This window comes from Rhineura floridana, chromosome 2 (assembly GCF_030035675.1).
Source record: "Rhineura floridana isolate rRhiFlo1 chromosome 2, rRhiFlo1.hap2, whole genome shotgun sequence".
Taxonomy (NCBI): domain Eukaryota; kingdom Metazoa; phylum Chordata; class Lepidosauria; order Squamata; family Rhineuridae; genus Rhineura; species Rhineura floridana.
The window spans coordinates 168,780,747-168,806,742 of record NC_084481.1 but is presented as its reverse complement, the minus strand read 5'-3'; the positions used below and the strand labels follow the sequence as shown (position 1 = coordinate 168,806,742).

Genomic DNA, 25,996 nt, shown 5'->3' with positions numbered 1-25,996 from the left:
TGATGCAACAACAGTCCTACAGCAACCATAAGCCATTTTTTCAATCTGGAGAGCCAAATTGCATTCACGGTGGGCTTTTACATTGGATATTTACTCTGAAATTGTCACTATTTGTTCACTTGCTTTTGGCTTGCTTCCAGCTGGGGGCTGAATGTTGCTCCTAAAGGGCGGGATATAAATCAAATAAATAAATAAATGGGTCATTCAGGTATTGCAGATGGGTTGCAGGCAACGTTGTTTTTTTAACCTTACTGGTTTTTTTGCAGAAAAGGTAAATCTGGATTATATGGGTGAGAGGCAATACAGGCTAGCATTTTGATGCCAGCGATGTAGTGTGGGCACTGCAAATGCATGCATGAGTAGCACCAATCCCACAGTAAACACCCTGCCACCGCAGTTCTTCAGTTCAGCACACCATCATTTACCTTTCTAGCCAGTGCCATTTTAGCAGCATGTTTATTTCCTTTTTTTACATTTTGTCCTCAAATGCTTGAAAGAAAAAGTGCCTTAGAGCAAAATTTAAAAACAAATAGCCTTGTTTGGCTCAGAGTGGCGACTGAAAGGCATTTACCAGGTGTCGGTCTTGGAGGTGAAGATTCCTTCTAAGAAAGCCTCTGGAGGCATCCACTTGACTGGGAGCATGGTGCGCCCTCCTTTGCGGTAGTAGCTTGCCCTGGAGAGGCCAAAGGAAAAAAGTGGGGCAGGATTAAGGTCTGCAAAAGAACCTGTGTAACAAATGGAAAGTTCCAGCATTTTACCAGGAATTGCAATTAACACACAGATTTGAGTTGATTTCTAAAGGCAGGAATGTATTCATTTCTTCTGTTAGCATGAGATATATAAAGCCAGCTTTTGCCTTCCGACAATGGGGATGCTCTTCTAATGGGCAGTACCCTCCTTTCTCCCATGGGCTCACCTGAAGTGCCTCTAAGACCAAACTCTGGGGTCTCTTTTAGCCCCACTGTCATTTTTGTGGGGCAGGCAAGATGTACGGCAGGCGGGAGGGCGGGCAGAACAAGAAAACTGCGCGTGATTGTATTTCTATGTCAGATGTGGATACATTTCCTGCACCACATTGATGGGATAGGATGTATTTTGCTTCCCTGACCCCTGCTGCTTTTATACCTTACCTGTAGATATCCCGGGCCATTCCAAAATCACCAATTTTAGCTACTCGCTCTGGACCAGTGCAAGTTAGAAGACAGTTTCTTGCAGCTATATCCCTGTAAAAGAACACACACGCATGAAGTGAAAGGCAGTCATTTTGCATTTCAAGGGGGGGGGGCTGTAAACATGCACTTAAGGGAATAATTACATAGAGCACTTATTTCTGCAAGGCCAGGCCCTCCTGTGCTGCTGACAAGTTATTTAATATTTTCCCATTCAAACACCATTTACCACTATAGACTCTGTGCTGTAACTTTGTAGACTGTAAAATATTGTCACAGAACACAACAGGTGTTTATTTCAGAATGCGACACCTACACAGAGCAGAATAGCACAGGGCCACAGAGCACTTGTTCCGAATACTCCCTCTCACCCGGTGTCAATAGGCTTAGAAAGTCCTCTGTAGTTTTCCTCACCCACGTGATTCTGACATTCCCATGCATCCTACAACTTACGGGATCACGCTACAGGGAAGCTGTTCCCATGACACTGAGTCTGCATGCAAAAGAAGCTGCTGAAGAAAGCCTCTAAAAGGCTTTCAAGAAAATGATTTCGTCTGCCTCTGGAAGAGCAACAGTAAGCATCTCCTGTATCGATTACATATGCAGTTGGTTGCAATCAGTTGATGACTGCAGAGGGGGGGAAATTGTGTAGCCACTGAAGTCAGCAGAAAGGGAGCAATGGGCAGGAGGAGCCATGAATGCTTAGCTGTGAGTTTGGAGAAGATGAAACACACCCTGAGACAAGTTTTGTTATTTATGTGATGCCTTTAAAAAAAATCAAATTATTTTATATGTAAGATAGGCAAGATCCACAGCTGTTGCTCCAATCGTCCTCAGCTTTTAAGAGAAACAAGACGGCTGACTTCTGTTGGTGTAGAAATAAGCAATCCTTCGATTACACAGCATTCATAAGCAGGCCAAATCAAAGACAACACAATTCTCAGTGACCCTCAGGTAATAATATATTAGCACACTCAAGGACACTCTTTCAAAAACCTGAGTTTTTATTTTATTTTATTTATTACATGGATATCCCACTGTTCCTCCAAGAAGCTCAAGGTGGCATACAACCTGGTACTTCCCTCCTGATTTTATCCTACAACAACCCTGTGAGGTAGGTTAGGTTGAATGATTGGCCCATGTTCACCCAGTGAGCTTCATGAACGAGTGGGAACTTGCACCCTGGTCTCCCAGTTCCCAGTCTGACACTCTAACCACTACACCACACTGGCTGTGTATACACACTTTTATTACTGCAATCCACTACTTAGATAATGATGATTAATATTATTATTAGATTTTTTAGTCGCTTGATACCTGAAGGTCCACTGTATTTATGTTAAAACTAAAATAAATCAGACTATAAAAACATAACAATAAACAGGGCAGGAATTACAGGGCAGTGGAAGGGTTCTGGCCCCCCTACTGTTTGATATTAGCCCACCCAACAGCAAGAAAAGGCTGCTGGGGGGGAGTCAGGGTGTAAGCCTTGTGGGGTACATTAATGACCTTTTCTCCCATAATTTGAGCACTGAGTTTAGTTAGTATTTACTTTGTCACACACGCACATGAAGGAATCTGCAGACAGATGTACAAAACTGTAGAAAGGAAGTGCAATTTGGGATATCTTTCCAACAGAAAATTTCTTCCAGGTTTCGTTTCATAGAGGCTGGGGTTGCTACCCACAGCCAGTGTTTGACAGAATGACCCAGTTTTTCAATATCTGGGTTGGTATGTGCCCATTAAAAAGTAACTTCTCTTTCCTGATTTACTCCTCTCCTCAGCAGATGACATAACCAGGGCCAGCCTTAAGACTTTCCCCACTGGAAGCGAAAATGAAACAGGAAACTCACCAACCCTTAAATGTTGATCATTTTTTCATAGCAGACTGAAATAGAGATGGGAAGCAGGAAAAACTTCTGAAATCTGCCACTTGAGGTGGCTGTTTTGCATCACTTCAGGATAAGACAGGTCTTGGTTTATAATACATTTGTTAGGTGGTGATGAGGAGCTGGAGAGAACCTGGCTACTCCTTCCCTGCCTCCACTTTGGCCCATTCAGACATGACAGGCTGGTGGCAGCCGCATTATTGCACACATTATATATTAGTTTTTGTTTTTTAAAATTCACATCTCTAAATACAGGACTGCTGCTTATGCTCTTTTAATATAGCAAGAGCCTCCATTGTCTCATTCATGGGTAAACCTCAAATACTATACTGTAATTCAGTGGTTCCCAACTTGGGGGCCATGACCTCTGGGGGGCTGCGAAGTAACCGGGGGGGGCGTGAACAGAAATGAATTATTTATTTATTTATTTATTTATTTATTAAAAGCCTTCACTCCTTGGATGCTGTCCTCTCCCCGTTGCCACTGCAGACGACACCTCCCTCTAGCTCCAAACGAGAGAGGAGGACTTTTGCTGAAGCAGCAGAGCATCTTTTAGGTGTGCCAAGGGCAGGCGTCTGCCTATAAAACATGTAGCAGATGCCAAAGGAGGCTGAGGGTGGAGCTACCAGGTAGAAGGGGGGATTACTATTGCCGACTCCCATCTCCTCACACTGCGGCTGCTGACAACGTCCTTGCTCAGAACGAGAGGAGAGGACTTTTCATGGAGCAAAAAGAAGCAAGGCTGCAAGGAAAGGCTGCTTTCCACCTTCCTTCGTGGCAGCCAGCCAGCCTGCCTTTTGTAGCTCCTGCTTCACTGCCACCTCCTTTTAAAATTTATTCTTATTTGTGAGGCCGCCCAGATCTCGCCTTCAGCCTAGATGGAGCCAAAGAGCAGTGAGGAAGCTCAGGGCTTGCTCGCCACATCTCTGAGGCTGTGTGTGTGTCAGCATCTCCCCTTCCACCTACAATCCCTCTCCCCATCTCTCTCTCCAAGATGCTGCGATAGTTCAGGGCTTCCCCCCTCCCATGTGCCCAAATGCCTGCATGCCTGCAGATGCTTGCAAGAGGGGCAGGAGTGTTTGTGCGTGGCATATGCTGATCTGTCTTCTGCTCCGCTCTCATTCCTCAAGTGCACACTAAAAAAGTCATAAGTTCTGATTATCATCCCAAACCCTAAAAGCACTAAACACCCCCCCCATCTATTCACCCTGTTGTCTGGCATTGCAGCAGAAATGTATTTATGTGTGTATGTACGGATGGATGGATGGCAGGCATTTGTATCCCATCTTTCTTCCAAGGAGCTCAAGGTGGTACATATGGTTTACCCCTTTTTCTATGTTATCCTAATACCAACCCTGTGAGGCAGGTCAGGCTGAGAGACTGTGATGGGTTCAAGGTCACCCAGTGGGCTTCAAGGGGATTTTAAATTCAGTAGGGATTTGAATCTGGGTCTTACTCCAACACTGTAACCCACTGGTGTTGGGAGACGGGACTGTACATCTTCAGATTATGGGGGGGGGATACTACTTTGGACACTTTCATTAAAAAGAGAACGCAAGACCTCCCTGCAAATAGAAGATTAATACAGCAGAGAGTTTCTAATGTAGCTCATGATTCTGGTCTCTGTCTGCAGAGAGCTTTTAACGGAAAGGGACATTTGGAGATATGATTTTGCCACGCACCATCTGAAGGCTTTCACTTCATTTCTACCACTTCAGAACTGAACATAAGAACAAAATCATAGTAGCAAACAAGAAAGACTAAAGAAGAAGGCTCAGTGAATGTAGGATGACTTCAGGAAAAGGCAAGAATGAAAATTAAAAGTGCTAGGAAGTCATAAAGAGGGAAGATAGTCAGGTACAGAAGTGCAAGCACTAACCCCCCTCCTCAATCTATCCTCCCTTTTGTCTTCACAATCTTGCATCCCCACCGCCACCACATTGCTGCTTCTTAATTATTATTTTTTTTAAAAGCTCAGCAGGTTGGCTGAGGCTAGGGTCCACACACTGAAGCTGAAATGTATGTATTTATTAATTTAATTGCATTTATATCCCACCTTTCCTCCAAGTTGCTCAAGGTGGTGCATATAGTTTGTACCTAGATCTTAGTCCAACACTGTAACCCACTGGCGTTGGGAGACAGGACTGTACATCTTCAGACTGGGGGGGGGATACTAATTTGTTTGGTCCTTTGCATTAAGAGAAGAAAGCAACACCTCCCTGTCTGCAGGGAGCTTTTAATGGAAAGGGATATTTGGATTTTGTGATTTTGCCACACACAATTTTTTCAACTAACTGAGACTAAAATTGCAATTAGCAGGTGGGGGGGGAATCACCAAATTTTTTTACTTTGCGAAGGGGGCCCCATACTCATAAAAGTTGGGAACCATTGCTGTAATTCAAATGATAAAAGAAAACCAGAAACCCATGTTACAACACTGCCATCTAGTGGACAAAGACCAGAACCTCAAATATACAGCCAGTGCAGGAAGAAGGCATCTCAACATACGAAGCTGTCTTGTACTGAGTCAGACCATTGTTCTCTCTAGCCCAGTACTGTTTAGTGTGACAGGCTGCAGTTCTCCCAGGCTCAGGCAGAGGTCTTTTCTATCACCGTCTACCTTCACCTTTTAACTGGAGGTATCAAGAATTCAACCTGAAACTTTCTGCACACATAACATGTACTTTACTACTGAGCCAGGGCCCTTATTTTAAACGTTTCCAAAAGTATAAAGGAAGCCATGGTGTTCATTTGTTTCCCACTGAAACTCAGTGGATGTCTGCAACCCATCTTGTCTGCATTCCTCATTGAAAATACAAAGCTTTTCACTTATGTCATGACATGCAACATCACAAAATCACAGGTTCCTTCGTTATGACAAGGAAATGAGCCACACCCATAGCTAGCACCTGACATTACAGTGGAATAAACGGCACTAGAAGTCCCCTGCAGACATACCTCATCAGCATGGAATTATCTTCATTACAAATAATGCACTTAACAATGACATTGATATGAATCAGCTGGAACTCTGCAGAGTGAGGCTTGCCTACTGCTGGCCTCTGTGACAATCTGTCTCTCTCTACATAGTTTTCAGGAATTCATCACTGTTTCTAATTCATATAGAATAAGTTTCAACCTGCTTTAAAGTATTATCTCAAAGAGCACATTAAATCACAGACGCCCACAGTTCTGACAAAATCAACATCAACTTTGAAAAACAAGTTTCTCTTTCAGATGGCACAACTAAAATCTGCCTTTAGAGATGTTAAGCCCCATGAACTGAAGAACACGTCTATGATTCTCTAGAAAAGAAACATAGAAATACAGCATGGGGAACCATTGGGGTTGGTGTGCTTCTTTTACCTATGGATGAAGTGGTTCTCCTCGAGATACTTGCAACCACAAGCAATGTCCCTGGCTATATTCAACAGGTCCTGCGTTGTTAAAGTGGGTGGATGATTCTGCAGATGAGAAAAACAAAAAAGAGTAAATATAGACAAGTTACAGAGTGTGAAACCAAAAGAAAAATGGATCAGAAGACGACGACAAAAGAGTAAACGGATGAGCCCAAACCATTTGGATACCCAAGGTTGAAAATTCCAAATTCTCTCTTCCCCTAGTAAAAATACAAGAATTAAATATTGGCAATTTACCACCTGTTAATTGGGCCCTAGATGTGACATTAAAGTGTCAGTTCACCCTCCTCATGCTAAGTATGTTGGTCAATTTCATGTCTGAACTGAGTAAAAAGCCTCCCATGAAAGGTGTAAAAACAAAAACAAAACAAGTAAATGTCTTCTGTTGTTGATGAATTTTGTGGAGATATAGGTAGCTTATGGTAATCAATGGAAGACAGAAGAATTTACTGTACTGTTAAGGGGTTACAGAACAGAATAAATTAAACTATCAAGCTGTATTCTGCACAAGCTGCAGCCTCTTGACCAACCTCAAGGGCAGCCCCACATAGCACACAGTAATCCAGCCATGAGGTACTAATGCATGGACAATTGTGGTCAAACTATCCCAATCTGGGAATAGTCGTAGTGTCTTACCAACCAAAGTTGGTAAAAGGCACACCTTGTCACAGAGGATACCTGCACCACCAGTGACAGTGCTGGATCTAGGAGTAGCTCCAAACTACACATCTGCAGAAGTGCCACCCCATCCAGGGCAGGCAACTTACTGATTTCCTGGACCCAGGAACCACTCACTCACAGAGCCTCCATCTTGCTAGGATTCAGACTCAGTTTATTATCCAGCCACAACTGCATCCAGACACTGGTCCATGGCCTTCCCAGCCATTCCTGATTCAGATATCACAGAGAAATAGAGTTGGGTATCATCAGTATACTGATGACACCTTGCTCCAAATTTCCTAATGACTGCTCCCAATGTTTCATGTTATATAGCATCAAAGACAGTATAGTGCTATGTGGCACACCATAGCTCAAAAGCCAGGGAACCCATGCTACTTTCTGGAACTGTCCTGGAGACAAGACTGGAACCACTGCAGAACAGTACCCCAGATGCCCATCTCCCATAGACAGTCCAGGAGGATACCATGGTTGATGGTACCAAAATCTAATGAGAGATCTAGTAAGACCAACAGGGTCACACTCCCTCCATTGCTCTCCCGATAGAGGTAATCCATTGAGGTGACTAAGGCAACTTTAATCCTGAACCCGGGTCTGAGCCCAGATTGGAATGTGTCTAGACAATTAATTTCCTCCAGAAATGCCTACAGCTGCATTGCCACAACCCTCTTGAGTAACTTGCCCAAAAAAGAGGAGGTCCAGGGTGGGGTTTTTCAGGAGTGGCTGCACTATTGCCTCCTTCAAGTGGCCAGCACCACCCCCTCAAGCAAAAACACATTCACCACCCCCTGAACCCCCACCCCAATGCTTTAATCAGCCATGAAAGGCAAGGATCAGGAAGGCACATAGCTGGATGCATATTTACAAGCACCCTGTCAACATCATCATGCTTCAGAACCTGAAACTGAACCCACAAAACATGGCTTCATGGGGCACTGGAAACCTCACGTGCAGCTGAATCAATCATGGCACATAGCTAGCTAACAGATGAACAACTTTGTTCTTAAAGTGCCCAGCAAGCAACTCACAGACTGTCTCTGAGGCATCACAGGCTCCACCCACCAATATAGGTGTCAACAGCCTATGGACCATCCTGAAGATTACTGGGCGATTACTTGAGGACATGGTGGAGACAGTGAAGTAGGCCCTCTTTGCTGCTTTCACCACCACTCAGTAGGCACTGTTATGGGCTCTAGCACATGTTCAGTCATATTCACAGTGAGGTTTCTGCGCTCTAGCTGTCGTCCAGCCTGTTTCATTGCATGTAGCTCCCCAGTACACCCCAGGGAGCTGAATGTACTCCACAATGTCATGAGGGTGCTCTGGAGTGATTGTACCTATGGTCCTCCAAATCTCCCTGTTTCACAGTGAGCAAGGGCACTGGCAGGGTCACCAGCTGTATCAACTGGGAAATCTGCCAAAGAATTTTAAAAAATCTATTGGAATCCATGGTGGACCATCTTAATGAGTCTCTCATCCCTATAAATGGAAATTGGTACCGTTAGCCCAAACAATATAGAACCACCACCCCCATTTCTAGATCACCAACCTTGCGACCAGGGGCAAAAAACAAATTGAGGGTATGTCTTGCACAATTGTTTGGGCTGATGACCATGTGGGACAGCGTCATGATGACCATGCAGGCCACGAAGTCCCAAACCAGACCAGCTAGAACAGCCTCAGCATGAACATTGAACTCTCCTAGGACAATAGTCATAGGTTTCTCCAACATCATGCTTCCACCAGCTAGGTCAAGGAGGCCTCTGGACAACAGAGTGGCTGATAGTCCAGAAGCATCCCCAGTCTGTCTGTTTAGCCTGACACTGGGTGCAGACCCTTCAGACCAGTCCCAAAAGAGAGAGGTGTCCTGGTGAGTAAGATGGAAGATTTACAGACTACAGCACCACCAGTCTGTGCTGGTACTGCACTGAGTACCCTGGCGGGAAAAAGCTGGGTAAGATCCACTCCTCTCAGCTTGCCCACCTAGGTCTTGATGATAAATGCCAGTTCAATTTCCTCATCCATTATCAAATCAAGGATGATTATTATGAACAGACCTGGCATTTAATAACAGAACAGTCAGATTGGAGGGAGTTATGGTGGTAAAGCAACCAGGAACTTGAGACGCCAGAGGAGAAACAGAAAAGGGAAGCCAGGGAGGGAGGTGGGGGGCAAAGTTATAGGAAGTTTGGGCGGCAGGCGCTGGAAGGGTGCTGCTGGCAGACCAAGCCGGAATAGGGGAACATGGGACAGATGCATTATATCTATCCCATGTTCCGGGTCTGCTCAGAACCAGACGAAAACTGGGGGACGCAAAGTTCCTACCGACCTTCGACTGCTGTTATGTAATGCCAGGTCTGTGGTTCAGAAAACCTCGCTCATCCATGATATGATCTTGGATGGGCGCGCAGACCTAGCATGTATTATGGAGACTTGGCTGGACGAAGCCTCTGCTCCCATTCTTGAGGCCATGTGTCCGCCAGGTTTCCGTTATGCACAGCAGCCGAGGGTGGGAAGGCGGGGAGGGGGTGTGGCAGTCATCTATCGAGAGTCCTTGGTTTTTGCCAGACCTCCCCTCCATAGGACTCAATTTGTTGATTGTATGTACTGGAGGTTGGGCCCAAACGGCAGTTTAGGGATCTTGCTGGTGTACCGCCCACCCCGCTGCATGGCAGATTCCCTGGCCGAGGTGCTGGAGGTGGTCTCGACTGTACGGGCATTGTCCCCAGAGCTGTTAGTGCTGGGTGACTTTAACGTGCATGCCGAGGCCGCCCTCACAGGAGCCCCTCGGGATTTCCTGGAAACCATGGCTTCCTGGGAACTGCACCTAAGTAACACTGGGCCCACCCATGTAGCCGGTCATGCTCTCGACCTTGTGTTTGTCCTGGGAGAGGAGAGAAGTGGTCTGAAGTTGGGAGTGGCTTACGCCACTCCTGTGTCATGGTCAGACCACTACCTGGTAAATATGGACTTCTCGTTGCCATGCCCCCTCCGCAGGGGTGAAGGACCTATTAAAATGGTCCGCCCCAGACGCCTGATGGATCCGGATGGATTCCTGACTGCGCTTGGGGAATTGGAACCTGCTGAAGGTCGCCCAGTTGAAACCCTGGTGAAGGAGTGGAACGTGGGGATCACCAGGGCATTAGACCGGGTGGCTCCGAAACGTCCTCTCCCCCTGAATAGAACTCAGCTAGCACCATGGTATACACCACGGTTGCGTAGTCTGAGACAGGAGGTGAGACGACTAGAGCGCCGGTGGCGGAAATCCCGCTCCAAAGATGTCCGGACACAGGTTAGAACAGCAGTAGCTGCCTACCAAGTGGCAATAAAGGCAGGACAGAAGGCTTTCTTTGCTGCCTCTATTGCGTCTGCGGAGTGCTGTCCCAGGAGGCTGTTCCAGGTGGTCCGAAGCCTGCTCGGTCCAGTTGCTCAGGAACCCTTGGAACAGTCAAAGGCCTCCTGTGACTTATTAGCAAAGCACTTCGCTGATAAAATCGAACACTTACGGAGCTTGATCCCGTGCGCCGTGGACACAGTGGATGAACCAGAGTCGGCCAGTTGCATGCTGGTAAGTTGGGATCGGTTTCAGCTTCTCCCTTCTGAGGAAGTGGACAAGGTGCTTTCATCTGTGAAGCCTACCACTTGTCTGACTGATCCTTGCCCTTCGTGGCTCCTTATGAGCTGCAGAGAGAAATTGGGCGAGGGGATCAAAGCGGTGGTAAACGCATCCTTGAAAGAGGGTGTGATGCCATCAGCATTCAAGGAGGCAATTGTAAAGCCCATCTTAAAGAAGCCCTCCTTGGATCCCCAAGTTTTCAATAACTTCCGCCCAATTTCGAACCTACCATTTCTGGGCAAGGTCATTGAGCGAGTGGTGGCCAACCAGTTGTCAGCACACTTGGATGAAATGGATTACTTGGATCCATACCAATCGGGTTTCAGGACTGGTCACGGAACTGAAACAGCCTTGGTCGCTCTGGTAGATGATTTGAGGAGGGCTTTAGATAGGGGAGAATTCACCTTTCTTGTCCTCCTCGATCTCTCAGCGGCTTTTGATACTGTCGACCACAGTATCCTTTTACTTCGCCTGGAGGGATTAGGAATTGGAGGCACTGTATTACAGTGGTTCCATTCCTTTCTCTCCTACAGGTACCAACAGGTAGCATTGGGGGAGGAGGTTTCAGACCCTTGGCCTCTCAATTGTGGTGTGCCACAGGGCTCTATCCTCTCTCCCATGCTATTTAACATTTATATGAAGCCGCTGGGGACAATCATTAGGAGATTTGGGCTGCAGTGTCACCAATATGCGGATGACACTCAGCTCTATCTCTCGTTTAAAGCTTCACCAGAGTTGGCTGTGGAGACCTTGTCCAAGTGCCTGGAATCCGTGAGTGGATGGATGGGAAGGAACAAGCTGAAGTTGAACCCCGATAAGACCGAGGTGCTACTCGTAGGGGACAAGAGAAGGTTGGGAGATATTGACCTGAAATTCAATGGGGTGAGTCTACCCCTGAAGGACCAGGTCCGTAGCCTTGGGGTTGTGCTTGATTCCAGGCTGTCCATGGAGGCTCAGATTTCGGCAGTGAGTCGGGCAGCCTGGTATCAACTACACCTCATACGAAGGCTACAACCCTACCTTCCTGTTCATCAGCTCCCACTAGTGGTACACGCCCTGGTCACCTCTCGTCTGGACTACTGTAATGCGCTCTACGTGGGGTTACCCTTGAAAACGGTCCGGAAATTACAACTTATACAAAATGCGGCAGCTCGACTACTTACGAATAGTCGCCGCCGAGATCACATCACACCAGTGTTGTTCGATCTACACTGGCTTCCAGTTGTTTTCCGAGCCCAATTCAAGGTGTTGGTATTGACCTTTAAATCCCTATACGGTTTCGGCCCCGTCTGTCTTACGGAGCACCTTCAACGCCACCAACTATGCCGCCCGACAAGATCAGCCACACAGGGCCTTCACTCAATCCCGCCAACAAAAACAGCCAGATTGGTGGGTACTAGAGAAAGGGCATTCTCAGTGGCGGCCCCCACTCTTTGGAACTCCCTCCCACAAGATCTCCGGCACGCCTCTTCCCTAAATGTATTTCGGAAAGCCTTAAAGACCTGGCTCTTTCAACAGGCCTTTGGGATCTCCGGGGAGGGTTAATTGCTATAACTGAAATGCCTCCTGCCCTGTTTTAATATTGTTGTTGCAGCTGCATTGTTTTTATACTGTTTTTATATTGTATCATTGTATTTTCTCATTTTGTGTTTTAACTGTTTTGTACGTCGCCTAGAGTGGCCATTGGCCAGATAGGCGACACAGAAATTAAATTTATTATTATTATTTATTATTATTATATCCTGTCTCTTGTAATGGAATCCTCTTCCCAACAAGGGTGTACTTTCCTTGACCTATGGCCACTGGGATAGAAGAGGCATCCCCCATTCCCACCCAACCCCAAACTTCCCAGACACATATCAAAGATACTTTCACACAACCAGCTATTCCATAATACGACAGTACCAGTCGGTCTTCTACCAATTCATGCTAAGAAACATCAAACTGGGAGACACCTACAGCATAAAAATATTAGGCATGACTCATTCCTAAGCTCTCACCTGGGACAAAAATCTCTCCCCACTGTCTCCCACCCAGGAAGGGCACAGTTCCATGCTAAAATAAACTCTCTCCAGGGCATGAAACCACTTCTATCTTTCACTACCAAAGGCCACCTTCTGTCTCTCACTGTGGAAGTGGTCCAGAGAAAAAACACCCAGAGGAAAAAGAGATTTCAGCTGTACCCAGTACAATGAACTAAAGGGAACCCACGCCCTTGTTGCACCCCAACAAAGTGACCCAAAGAGACCACTTCCTTTTGTGCTGCCCCTTGGGGGGTCACTGTTAGTGCAACCTGCTGCCCCTGGCAGGCTTGACTTATATCCCCCCTTCCCCAGTACAATGCTAGGTATGCTGGTTTGGGGAGTGTCCTGGGCAGGAGTCTTCCCCAAGCTGGTGCACCCCAGATCTTCTGCACTACAACTCCCATTGTCCCTGACCATTGGCAGTGCTGGCTTGAGCTGATGGGAATCTGGAGGGCACTAGGTTTTGGAAGACTAGTGTGTAGTTTAAGCTGGGCTTGGGCCATTCACCTGATTATCAGTGGAGCTTATTCTTCATTTTGTGATAACTCTCTTTCTACTTTCCAACAAAATAAACTCTAGAAAGTCTGCAGTGAGTAACAATTTTATTCACATTCTCTCACAACATGCAAAGTCACTCGATGGCTGTTGCTGGGCATCAGCAACAAAATCTTAGACAGCAGAGGTGGGGAAGGGGAGGAGCAAGGATTGACTCACCACTCGAGGCCGGTTCTGCCGAAGGAAGCTCTTCATATCTCCACCAGTCATGAGCTCCAACAGGATGAAGCGAGGCAAGGTTTGGAGGCTTACCCCAATGCACTGCACAATATTCTGGTGATTGAACTTACTGCAAACCACCCACAACACAACAGCATGGAAGAGAGGAGAGAAAATTGATTGCGATGTTAGGGAGTGGCCAAGATCCCCCATTTAGTCTCTTGCTAAGCTCTGGTGAATTGAGTGTTATCATTCTTGCAATTCTGTGAAGTCTAAGGATTTTAGACCTGAGAGATGCTGCACTATACAGGTGATATGGGAAGCTAACTTGCACTGAGTCAGACCACTGGCTCTTCTAGCTCAGTCTAAATCAGTCTTCCCCAATCTGGTGCTCTCTAGGTGTTTTGGACTACAACTCTCATCAGCCCTAACCAGCGTGGCCAATGGTCAGGGATAATGGAAGTGGTAGTCCAAAAGAACTGGTGGGTACCTTGTTGGGGAAGGATGGTCAACACCAACTACAGACAGGTCTCCAAGATTTCAAGCAGGGGACTTTCCCAACCCTACCTGGAGATGAAGGGGTTTGAACCTGGAACCTTCTGCATGCAAAACATATGCTCTAGTAAAATGGCTCTCCTCTAATGGAACTAAAGCCTCAGCAACTAATGTTACTTCAGGGCTATGAGAAAGGCATGGAGGGCAGTGGGCCAGGTCCTCAATCCTCCTGCCCAAAGTGGAGTGCTGGCAAGTCTTAAGGCCACAGTCAGTACTCTCTCCATAGACGTCTCTTGCATCAGGAGCAGGATTTGGCCAGTGGGTTGCCAGTCACTGATCCTTAACCTAAGACATTAAATAAGAGCAAGCTGTAATGGTACTGCTTAACCTCTGCTGCAGAATGTAACTGTATATGGAGATCATGATGGCAAGCAGAACTTCCAGCAGGCTTAATGCTGGCTACAATACTCAGCTCTGCAGTGTCCATGGAGAAGATTGCTCCCACCCACCCACCATAAAGCACAAAATGCAGTCAGTGACAATTAAGTGCAAAGGTATTACATGAAACAGAGTAATTGGAGGGAGCTGTGAATTAAATGAACTGTTTTAGACGTTCTTGTCTCTATATTTAAATAAAGTTTCAGGCACCTTAAAAAACACACTGGGCTTCTTGATACTTGAATTATAAGGAGGCCAGCCTTCTTACCTTTTGTGATTGCTCCCTTAGCTGCTGTTATAAGAAGGCTGTGGAGGAGGAAATGGGCTCATACATTTCATTAACAGACACAGGAAGCTGCCTTATACTTCGTCAGGCCATCGATCCATCTAGTTGTCTACATTGACTGGCAGCAGCTTTCCAGGATTTCATGTAGGGAACATTTCTAGCCCTACCTGGAGATGCTGGGGATTGAACCTAGGACCTTTCACAAGCAAAGCAGGTCCTCTACCACTAACCCTTCCCCAGACCCTTGGGCCACTTCCAGAGTGTCACTTTTGTAGGTGGGATTCAATGGTACACTGGCAAACTCAGGTTGCACAATTAAACTTGATTTGGGGCTCTTGCGCAACAAGCCTGCCTCCAAAAAAATCTGGATTTTGGGGGGGTAAGGAAGTGATGGGGAAATGCACTGGAAAGTGTGGGATAATAATTGCTTGACATTATGGCCTATAACCTCCCTGCAAACGTAGTGCAAACAGATCAGGGTGAAAGCTCAATAAACAGATGGTCTGGAAGCAACTACTATATTTTCTTCCATAATTTGAGCACTGGACTTCTTTTTGTACATGAGTTCCTGTAATAAATCGATGCTGTTTGTAGGGAGAGTTAAGTGGATGAGATAAGACAAGAAATAGACCATACATTTAAAGCACATTTTTCCCCTCCCCAAGGAATCCTAGGAACTGTAGTTTGTTAAGGATGCTGAAAATTGTAGGCCTGTGAGGGCTAAATTACAGTTCCCAGAATTCTTTAGGGGGGAGGCATGCCTTGAAAGTGCTTTAAATGTATGGCGAAGTACGCAGCCTAAGATACAGTGACAGAAACTGAGGGGAGATCTGAGAGGGATATCTTGCTTTGGTCTTGACTTGTGGTGCCTCTGTCAAAAAGACTGGTACCATCTCTGTCTTACTGGAATATGTTACATATACTTTCATTGCACTGTTGCCCATCCAAAACCTTTAGGGTAAGGATTTTCAACGAATAAAATTAAATTTATTTCAACATAATCTGCGTTTTTCTTGTGTTCACAAGACAAACATTCATAGCAAAAAGTTCCATAAGAGCTAAGCTGGGTTAGAGATGTGAATTTATGATTTTCCTATGAGTAGGAGTAGCTGACAAACCCAACACATGTGAAAGTATCTGCAGGCAGGCTTTTAAAAATAAAAACAAACAAAATGCATGAGCATTTCTTTGCCTTGAGTTGTCACTCAAAGTGTCAGCTTGTGAGGGAGGGAGGCATCTGCTTAGGCCTAGTGTCTTGGAGCTGGAGGGTAGTGTGTGTGTGTCTGAGGGGAGAGGAGAGGCAACTACCCTCAAATGCCTCAGGATAGTTTTGTTTCCACTCAGGAGAAGGCAGGGAGCAATTAAGGTTAATCGGTCTAGCCATAAACAATGTAATCTCTCACTTACTTGGCATTTTAATGTGTAAGAACATGCAAGAAAGTTTACCGAGGTGTGTCTCACTTTTGCAGTCAAGAGGAACAAAACACAATGGGAACAAACACAACTACAGCATTTGTTAGGAAGAATCACCTCAGACCTACCTCTCATGTTATGGGAAGGACAAGTTCCTATTTGTCCAATTCCTGTATCATCTCTATAGTGAACACTGTAATGCAGGGGTTGCCAATGTAGTGCCCTCCAGATGTTGTTGGACCCCAGCTCCCATCAGCCCCAGCTGGCATGGCCAGTGGTCAGGGATTATTTATTTATTTATTACATTTATACCCCGCCTTTACTCCAAGGAACTCAAGGTGGGGCACATGGTTCTCCTCCTCTCCATATTATCCTCAGAACAACCCTGTGAGGTAGGTTAGACTGAGAGGCAGTGACTAGCCCAAGGTCACCCAGCAAGCTTCATGGCTGAATGGGAATTTGAACCCTGGCCTCCCAAATCCTAGTCCAACACTCTAACCACTACACCACAGTGGCTCTCAGTGATGATGGGAGTTGAAGAGCACCACGTTGGCAATCCCTGTGGTAATGCATGGCAAATGTGCACCTAGGAGCTCTGGTTAACTGTAGCTCTTATCACACATCTTCAAATTCTTGCTTTTCACCTCACATTTAGAGTGAATCACTGGGAAAAAGCGTCATTACTCAGGGCAGGACCATACCACTAATCACGCCTTTCAATGTCTGCATGTTCAGCACTGTTTTCCATAAAGGGGCACCTACATGAGTAGCTATATGCACATAGGCACTCCATATTATGAGGAGCACCTACGCATGTCAGGCAACTCATGCATAGGCACAGCTTAGCAGACATCCACACCAAACACAGACCGCAGGGGGGCAGGGTCAGCAGGGTGAGCATCATTGGGGATGTGAGTGCCGTGGAGAAATCTCATTGCCACTTCTCCGTATGGCAGCCCTTCATATAAATGTCTTCACTTGGGCTTCATTTTCTTCTGTAATGTGGCCCGCTGTCCCCAGTGTCCTGCAGAGAAGAAGCAGGAAGAAGCTGCTGGTAGATTAGCTGCTGCTGAACAGCTTGGTTTCAGAACTCCTTAGCTGGACCTTCCAGTAGTTCTCTTCTGCTTCTTTTACTTCTTCTGATCTCACACTTTTAAGCAGGGACAGCTGATGGCTCCATGTCAGTGGGGCAGTGGAATCTGCTCTGGGTTTTAGTCTGAACTGTCAAGGAGCTGACAAGGTGCGAGTGGATTCCATTGCCCCACTGACATGGAGCCACCACTGCTTTTAAAAAACTGCAATGAGAATAAAATCCTACTGTTTTCACTGGTGCTTGCTCCCAGGTTACATATCCATGGGATTGCAGGCCTCTATCTTGAATTCTGTCCATTCCTGCCTTTCTCTCTGGCTCCTTACCTGCTTGCCCTGCATTTCCTGGTACTGATTCTGATCTGCCCCTCTGGCCTCTAGTCCACCTCTGCTGCTTATGTTTTAGGGACTCCCTGACACTATTTGTGCTTTCAATAATTTCAGTGAGCTATTGTTCCATGTCCAGTAATAATTTCTGTGGTATGGGTTATTATTATTTATTTATTTCCCACCCTTCCACCCAGGAGCTCAGGGTGGCAAACAAAAACACTAAAAACACTTTAAAACATCATAAAAACAGACCTTAAAATACATTAAAACAAAACGTTAAAAACATTTTTTAAAAAACAGCTTTTAAAAACAGCTTTTAAAAAGGGTTAAAAACATACTGCTTTTTTTTAAAAAACACAGACGTAGATTGAGATAGGTCTCAACTTAAAAGGCTTGTTGAAAGAGGAAAGTCTTCAAAAGGCGCCGAAAAGATAACAAAGATGGCGCCTGCCTAATATTTAAGGGGAGAACTGTGATGCGTCCTTCCCTGGCTCTCCCTGTCAGGTTCCTACCTGCTTGTGGTTACTGCCTGTCTCTAGGCACCACCAGGGACTCCACCAGTCCGGATCGCACTCTCTTATGGTTTACCTATCCACTCTAGCACAGATCTCAACAGATCCCCCTGCTAGGCAACCACCAGTAACGTCCCAATACTAGTATTCCCAGAGACTCTGAATACTGGTATTGTTATTCTCTTCACCGCTGCCACCATTTGTTACAGTTCCCCTTCAGCCTTGGTCATTACCTTACCCTCCCTTCTGGTCTGTGAAACCCCAGCCAAGGATCAGGCCTTTGGTAAACCAAATTAAGTATTTATTACAGATAACAAAGCTAACAAGATTAACAAGATTTCTTCTTAAGGCACATAAGCATATGGTTTTACTCAATACTAATCTGAACTCCACCCCCCTCCTTCTTCACTCTCTCCTGGCAAACAACTCTCTCAAACCCCACCAAGCAATCCACTCTTTCTCTTCTCCCCCCCAGATTCCACCATTCACCACCTCACATTCACCCAGATTTACCTGTCATCCTTTCATTTATACTGTCAGCCATTTTAAACATTCAGCCAATCATCTCGCATTCTACTGCCCATTCACTCCCCCTCTTTCACTCCACTTACCATGTATCTTCTAAAACAACAACACTTACCATATATACATTAATATAGAAACATCACAAGGACATTCCACAGGGTAGGAGCTGCCACACTAAAGGTCCGTTTCCTATATTGTGCAGAATGAACCTCCTGGTAAGATGGTATCTGCAGGAGGCCCTCACCTGCAGAGTGCAGTGAGCGACTGGGTATATAAGGGGTAAGATGGTCTTTCAGGTATCCTGGTCCCAAGCTGTATAGGGCTTTGTACACCAAAACTGAAACCTTGAACTTGGCCCGGTAGCAAATGGGCAGCCAGTGCAATTCTTTCAGCAGCAGGGTAACATGTTGGCAATACCCTGCCCCAGTGAGCAGTCTCGCTGCTGCATTTTGCACCAGCTGCAGCTTCTGGACCAACCTCAAGGGCAGCCCAATATAGAGTGCATTACAGTAATCCAGCCTGGAGGTTACCAGTGTGTGGACAACAGTGGTCAGGCTATCCCGGTCCAGAAATGGCCGCAGCTGTCTTATCAGCCAAAGCTGGTAAAAGGCACTCCTACCCACTGAAGTCACCTGGGCCTCTAGTGACAAAGATGGATCCAGGAGCACCCCAGACTACGGACCTGCTCTTTCAGAGAGAGTACAACCCCATCCAAAGCAGGCAACTGACCAATTATCCGAACTCAGGAACCACGAACCCACAGTGCCTCCGTCTTGCTAGGATTCAGACTCAGTTTATTGGCCCTCATCCAGCCCACCACTGAGTCCATGCAGCAGTGAAGGGCTTGCACAGCCTCTCCTGATTCAGATGTTACAGAGAAATAGAGCTGGGTATCGTCAGCATACTGCTGACACCTCGCCCCAACTCTCCTGATGACTGCTCCCAAGGGCTTCATATAGATGTTAAACAGCGTGGGGGACAAGATGGTACCCTGCGGCACCCCACAGCACAACTGCCAGAGGGCCGAAAAACAGTCACCCAGTGCTATTCTCTGAGAGCGACCCTGGAGATAGGATCGGAATCACCGTAAAACAGTGCCTCCAATACCCATCTCACCAAGTCGACCCAGAAGGATACCATGGTCAATGGTTTCAAAAGCCGCTGAGAGATCAAGTAAGAATAACAGGGTCGCATGCCTCCTGTCCTTCTCCCGATAAAGGTCATCCATCAGGGCAACCAAGGCCGATTCAGTCCCATAACCAGGCCTTAACCCAGACTAGGATGGGTCAAGATAATCTGTTTCATCCAAGAGTACTTGCAGTTGCTGCGCCGCAACCCTCTCAATCACCTTCCCTAGAAAGGGGGTATTTGCAACCAGTCGGTAGTTGTCATAAACCAATGGGTCCAGGGTGGGCTTTTTCAGGAGTGCTTGGATCACCGCCTCTTTCGAGGCGCCCGGAACCACTGCTTCCCGCAATGATGCATTGACCACACTCTGGATCCACTCAGTCAAACCCCTTCGGCAAGCTTTAATAAGCCAAAAGGGCAAGGGTCGAGGGGACACGTTGCTGGCTGCATCATCGCAAGCACCTTGTCCACCAGGCTGCATCAACTGAAACCATTCCCAAGAAGTTGCAGCAGACTTTGCACTGGACACCTCCTTGGGGACTACAGTAGATGTGGAGGGGGCATCAAGACTGCTATGGAGGCAAGCAACTTTACCCTCAAAGTGCCTAGCAAACAATTCACAGTGGGCCTCCGAAGGGTCTAAAACTCCATTTCCTGGAGTTGACGTCAACAGACTCCTGACAATATGGAAAAGCTCCGCCGGACAGCTACTTGAAGATGCGATGGAGGCAGAGAAGTGGGCCTTCTTCATTGCCCTCACTGCCACACAATAGGCACAGTTATGACGTTTTACTCATGCCCGATCAGCCTCACAGCCCTTCTTTCTCCACTTGTGAAAGGGTTCAGAAACTCGTTCCTGGTTAAATGATACTTTGTTTTACATAATGTTTATATCTGGATGAAATTTTGGCACCAAGCGATGACATGCTTATTTTCCTAGGCTTTTAAATCCTCTGTACATGGCTTTCATGCTGCTTTCTGTTTGTTTTTAATTCCGCTTTTATACTGCTCTTTTATATTATGGTGCTTCAGTGTTCTTGTTTAACAATGTTTTCATTTTAATTTGTTTTATTGTAATTTTAACCTTTTGTTAGGAACCTGCTGAAGGGCAAGATATAATCAAATAAATAAGTAGGTAAGTATGGGTGAAAGGAGGCTGGCATACACCTTAGACTTAAGGCTGCTTACAATTCCAAGACTGAGCCAACCTTTTCATTCTTAACTGACAAACACAGCACAAATATTATTTGCCGATCACTTTCAGCATGTACAATCTTTCAGATTTTTTTTTACATCCAGTAGAATGGAGGTGGGAACCTTTAGTGCTCCAGATGTTGCTGAACTGCAACTCCCATCAGCCACAGCCAGCATGGACAATTGCCAGGGTTCAGCAACATCTGGAGGGCCAAAGGTTCCCTACACATACAGTAGAATCTCAGAGACAGCAGTGTAATTAGGGTGGGGCATTAGGGGCACTTATGAGTCTCAAAAAGGGCATCAAAGAGCATTAAATATTGAAAGTCATAAAAAGAATGTTTAAAATTATGCATTTTTAAATTTTTTAGTATGGAATGTTTAAGCTTGTTTTTAAGACATAGGTGCAAGCCTGGGTATCTTCTTGTATATATCACAAGATGCTGCCTTATACAAAGTCCAAGATTTGTCCATCTGGTCTTGTATTATCTACTCTGAGAGGAAACAGCTATCCAGGATCTCTGGCAGATCTTCCCCATCACCTTACACCTGATCCATTTCAGCTGGAGATGCCAGGAACTATACCTGGGGCCTACTGTATGCAAAGCATCATGTGCTCTACCACTGAGCATATGGTCGTTGGGTTTGGTGAGGACAGTGAGCCAGGAACACTGGCTCACCTGCATCTTCCTACTGGACCCATATGTGCAGTTTGATTGTAAAGCATATACAATCACTGAATATTGCTGATGAATTGGAGGCAGCAGCCTGTAAGTTTTTACACAACAGCTTCTGAGCAGGAGCAGGGGATGGGACTCAATGGCCTTACAGACCCCTTTCAACTCTGCGATTCTATGATTCTATCTGAGCAGTGTGAACAGAGAATTTCAACAGAACCCTTAAAAGACCACAACCGTTTGTAACATGCATTATCGCTGGTTCCTGGGGAAGGGAAGAAAGAAATGGAAACGTCCCTTGTTCATGGAGATGTAAATTAAATGGTCAGCACAATAGACACCTTCTTAAGGTTGCTGCTACTGAATTAAAGCAAGTCTATAGTAGAGTTTCTCTCCTGAGAGATATTTTCTTTTCTAGCCAAAGTTATCAACCATATAATCCTTGCAAGAAGGAAAATTTAAAACACACCTGATTATCAGTGCTTCCATTAGGAAATCCATTTCGTCTTGCTCAGAACAGATTTCTGGCAATGTCTATTGAGAGGGAAAGGCAAAAATGAATCCATTACAAAGAAAAAACAATTACTGGTATGAGATAACGAGAAGAACATCTCTTTTCTTCATTTTATTCTGCTTTTTAGCCTGAAAACAGCCCCAATGCTGCTAATACAACTAAAATACAATAAAATATCTAACGTGCTATAAAACAAATCTTGAAAACAAGATTATCATAACTTTGATATCCTCTGTATGCATCTGATACTTAAGCCTCATTATTTACAACAAAATATCTTCTGATCCCAAATAGTGTGAATTTTAGGAGATGGTTCTGTGGAGTTTCTGAGTGGGAATAATGCTGATGGAAGCAGAGAGAGTGAGAGAGAGAGGATGGGGGTGGAATATATATTTTCAAGTGGGTTTTCAGAGAATTTTTATGCTCACCCACACAAAGGCTGGATACAATCTGTCTCTACATTATCAAAACCAAATAAAAGAAAATATAATTTCGTTCAATTTCTTCTGTTAGTTTGTTCTATACCTCAGGGGTGAGCTGACTTTCTTTGTGAGTACTCACAAAGCCAATGATTTTCTCTTCCTCTCTTTGCAGTTCCATTGCAAGGAACTGGAGGGACTGGTGGCAGGAGAGAGCCCAACCCCCTTCCTTCTGCCACCTCCTCTGGCCTTCCTGAGGGAAAAAAGCCTGCAAACGTGAAAGGTGTCCTGCTGGGGATAATGGTACTTGTACTCAAGTGTCATGAACTTTGGTAGCAAAAGATGTTCTACATACCATTTGCTGCCAGAGAAAAGGCTTGTTTGGTCTCTTCAGAGCTTATCTCAGCATGATAACCGAACATATTTTTCCCCCTCAGGGAAGGCAGGGAGGGCAAAAGGAAGGTGCAAGCCTCAGTTTGAGGTGGGCCTGTTTGAGAGGCTGTCCCTGCTCCAAACTGAGGCCACTTTGATTCTTCGAACAGATGCACTCACATATTTGAGCACCCATGCTTCAAAAAATAATCCAAACCCTAGAACCAGTTAACCAATTGTTGTCTTAAATCAGAGGTGTTTGTCTTGTGCCCCTTTGGAAGTTAGGTGGGTGGCTTCCAGAGAGAGGTAGGGGGGGGCTTTTCAGTGGTGACACCCACCTTGTGGAATTTCCTCCCTAGACATATTCATCTGGCATCACTATCTTTCAATGCCAAGCTAAAGACTAACCTGTTTGCCCATTCTTTTCACAGCAAAAATATTGATAAACTGACATTTCTTTCTTCTTTTGTTAATTTTCTTATTAAACAGACATTTAGTCTGTTTTTGTCTATATGCCTTTTTATTTTATAATGTTTCTAAATGATCTGTAAGTCGTCTTGACTGCTAAAGTGGGGTAGGAATCCCAGGGAAAAAGAGAAACGGGGGGGGGGGAGGGGGAATCTAATCTCTGGCCATTAGCTGTGGACACTAACCTTGATAGCCACTTGTAGAGGGCTGGGGTCTCCTGTGATTCCTACCACTGTTCCTTTGTAAACTTCACCAAATGCTCCATGTCCAAGTGCCCTGAAAGGGAGGCAGGAAGAGAAAGCATACATGACCTTGTGCGCAACCCATGCCTGTGTTATGCAAACACTCTAAATGCTGATGTTATGCAAACACGCTAAAATGCTGATGAATTTTCATGAGGACTTTTTTAAAAAATCAGAAACTGGTGTGAACATTTGGAGAACTAAATTTAAGACTGAAAAAAAATAGAAACCGAAAGTGACAGATCCACCCATCCCTACTGGCAGCTGCTAAAGGGTCACTTTTCTTGCCAGGGAGAATGCTTGAAGCTTAGTGTTTTCAGCTGTTCATTTACAAATACACACATTAAGCATTGGGGGAAAGGCAGATATCCAAACAGCACTACATTTTCAGTACCAAAAAGCAAACTGCATGGCCCTGGAATTTCTAAACAACTGTAAGAATCGGGCTTCTCTCTCCTTAGCTAGCTACATTCCAATCCCCAAACTGTTTGTCCAAAACATATCTGAGCATATTTATGTGTGTATTTGAGAAGGGGCAAATCATTTATAAATTCATATAGGTAGTGGCCACCAGTTATAATAAAAATCAATCCAAGATCTCCGAAGAAGATTCTACAAGCCTTTATCTCACAAAAACAGTTTTGGGAAATATCAAGATGGTGCACATTTACAAGAAATAGATATAGAAGTCATGGCCATAACCACATCTCTAATGCAAGACCTGTTAATTTCCATCTGAATCCTGAGACTCTGCACTTCAAAAAAACACAAGGTGACTACAGAGAAAAATAGAGGGCTTTTTTTGGTTAAGCACAAAGGCAACAATCTTGCATCAATGGACTACATAAAGTGAAGTTTCGAGTGAGAAATGACAAGAGATTTAGAAAAACTTGTGATTTTGTGCAACGTATTTAGGACTACATTAGTAGATACAAATGGTCTTAATTTCAGATGTAACTGAGTCCTATGCAGAATTGTTTGTATATTTTTCTAACTAGTGCAAAATTCTAGGCCTTCTGGTTAGCAGGTTGACATCAGAGCTACTAGTATTAAAATAACATTCCAGTCTCTGCTGCGATACCTCTTCCTACATTAGCATTACCAAAGCAGGGAGATATTCTTCCGTGGGATCTCTTTGAGTTCACTGAGTGTGGCTGCCTTTCCTGCAAAACTGTAGTTGGGGTTATAATCTGTCATGATGGTAGAAGTGCGGATTTTGCTCAGATTATATTCTGGGCTTTGGAGATGGGCTCTGGCCCCTTTCAGCTGCTGCTTCTTATGATGATAAACTGAAGAGAAAGGGCACAGAGATAAAAGAGGAAATAACCAACATCTGGAAAGAGCAGAGAAGTGACACAATGCATAATACAGTGACCTAAGTTCCAAATTTTCATCTGGGCATTATTTTTACTATTTAAAACCTGTTGTTTTTAGTTAGAATTTGCTAATTTATTGTGATCTTTTTGTTGAATCATAGAGTTTTCAGGCAAGCCCATCAACTCATCAATGCCCCACAGGTCAACCTACATAATTATTTCATAATGCCCCTGGTAGAGAGCAGACATAGTTATATGGTGTGAAGAATAACTTTATTGCCTCATATATTTGTGACTGTGAGATTCTGTTGCAAAAATTTCAGCCACTTGGGAATTTATGGCTGCTTAAGAAACTGTAGAAAACAACTGTGGTACACAAAAATGACAAAATATAAACCCACACTGATCAGTCAAGCTTAAAAATATGATCTTTCTGACTCTATACAAATCCTGATGAAAAGTGGAACTTATGACTCTTTTTCAAAGGTGAACAGAAGAATTCAGAAGGATCAAAACATACTGATTATGTCTTGCTTGCAGCTAATAGCAGTTCCAAAGGATAATTTGGATTGGGACCATGAAACACACACACACACACACCTCTGATCAACCCTCCCCCCCCCGCTATTTTTAGAAGAAATGTTTTATCAGGAGACCTAATCATACAGTTCCCACAAATCATCTACTTAGGCCTTAAAGGCAAGATGGTTGTTGGATGACTACTAAATACAGCTTATTGAATCAGTCTTGAAAAGAGTCCTTAGGTCAAAACCCCATCAGGATTTTTTAACAGTCGGTGAGTGGCTGGCTGGGAAAGAATAAGCTGAAGCTGAACCCTGACAAAACCGAGGTACTGTTTGTGGGAGACAAGGGAAGGTTGGGGGATGTTGACCTGGTGCTCAATGGGGTACAATTGCCCCTGAAAGACCAGGTCTGCAGCCTGAGGGTCATTCTTGACTCCCAGCTGTCTATGGAGGCTCAGGTCTCGGCTGTGAGCCGGGCAGCACTGTATCAACTCCATCTGATACGGAGGCTGCGCCCCTACCTTTCCAACCATCTGCTCCCATCT

General features: G+C 45.1%; 1 protein-coding gene across 6 annotated transcripts in view; it reads right to left on the bottom strand.

The window, feature by feature from the left end:
* LTK (leukocyte receptor tyrosine kinase) overlaps window positions 1-25,996 on the bottom strand; it is a 181,634-nt gene that overhangs the window by 7,105 nt on the left and 148,533 nt on the right. For all 6 annotated transcript variants that reach the window (XM_061611381.1, XM_061611376.1, XM_061611377.1 and 3 more), the window contains 7 exons: window positions 24,714-24,900; window positions 23,555-23,645; window positions 22,066-22,130; window positions 13,510-13,639; window positions 6,425-6,522; window positions 1,131-1,223; window positions 572-673 (listed from right to left, as the gene is read on the bottom strand). In XM_061611381.1, coding sequence (XP_061467365.1) covers window positions 572-673; window positions 1,131-1,223; window positions 6,425-6,522; window positions 13,510-13,639; window positions 22,066-22,130; window positions 23,555-23,645; window positions 24,714-24,900 — 766 coding nt within the window. The remainder of the gene's footprint in view (window positions 1-571; window positions 674-1,130; window positions 1,224-6,424; window positions 6,523-13,509; window positions 13,640-22,065; window positions 22,131-23,554; window positions 23,646-24,713; window positions 24,901-25,996) is intronic.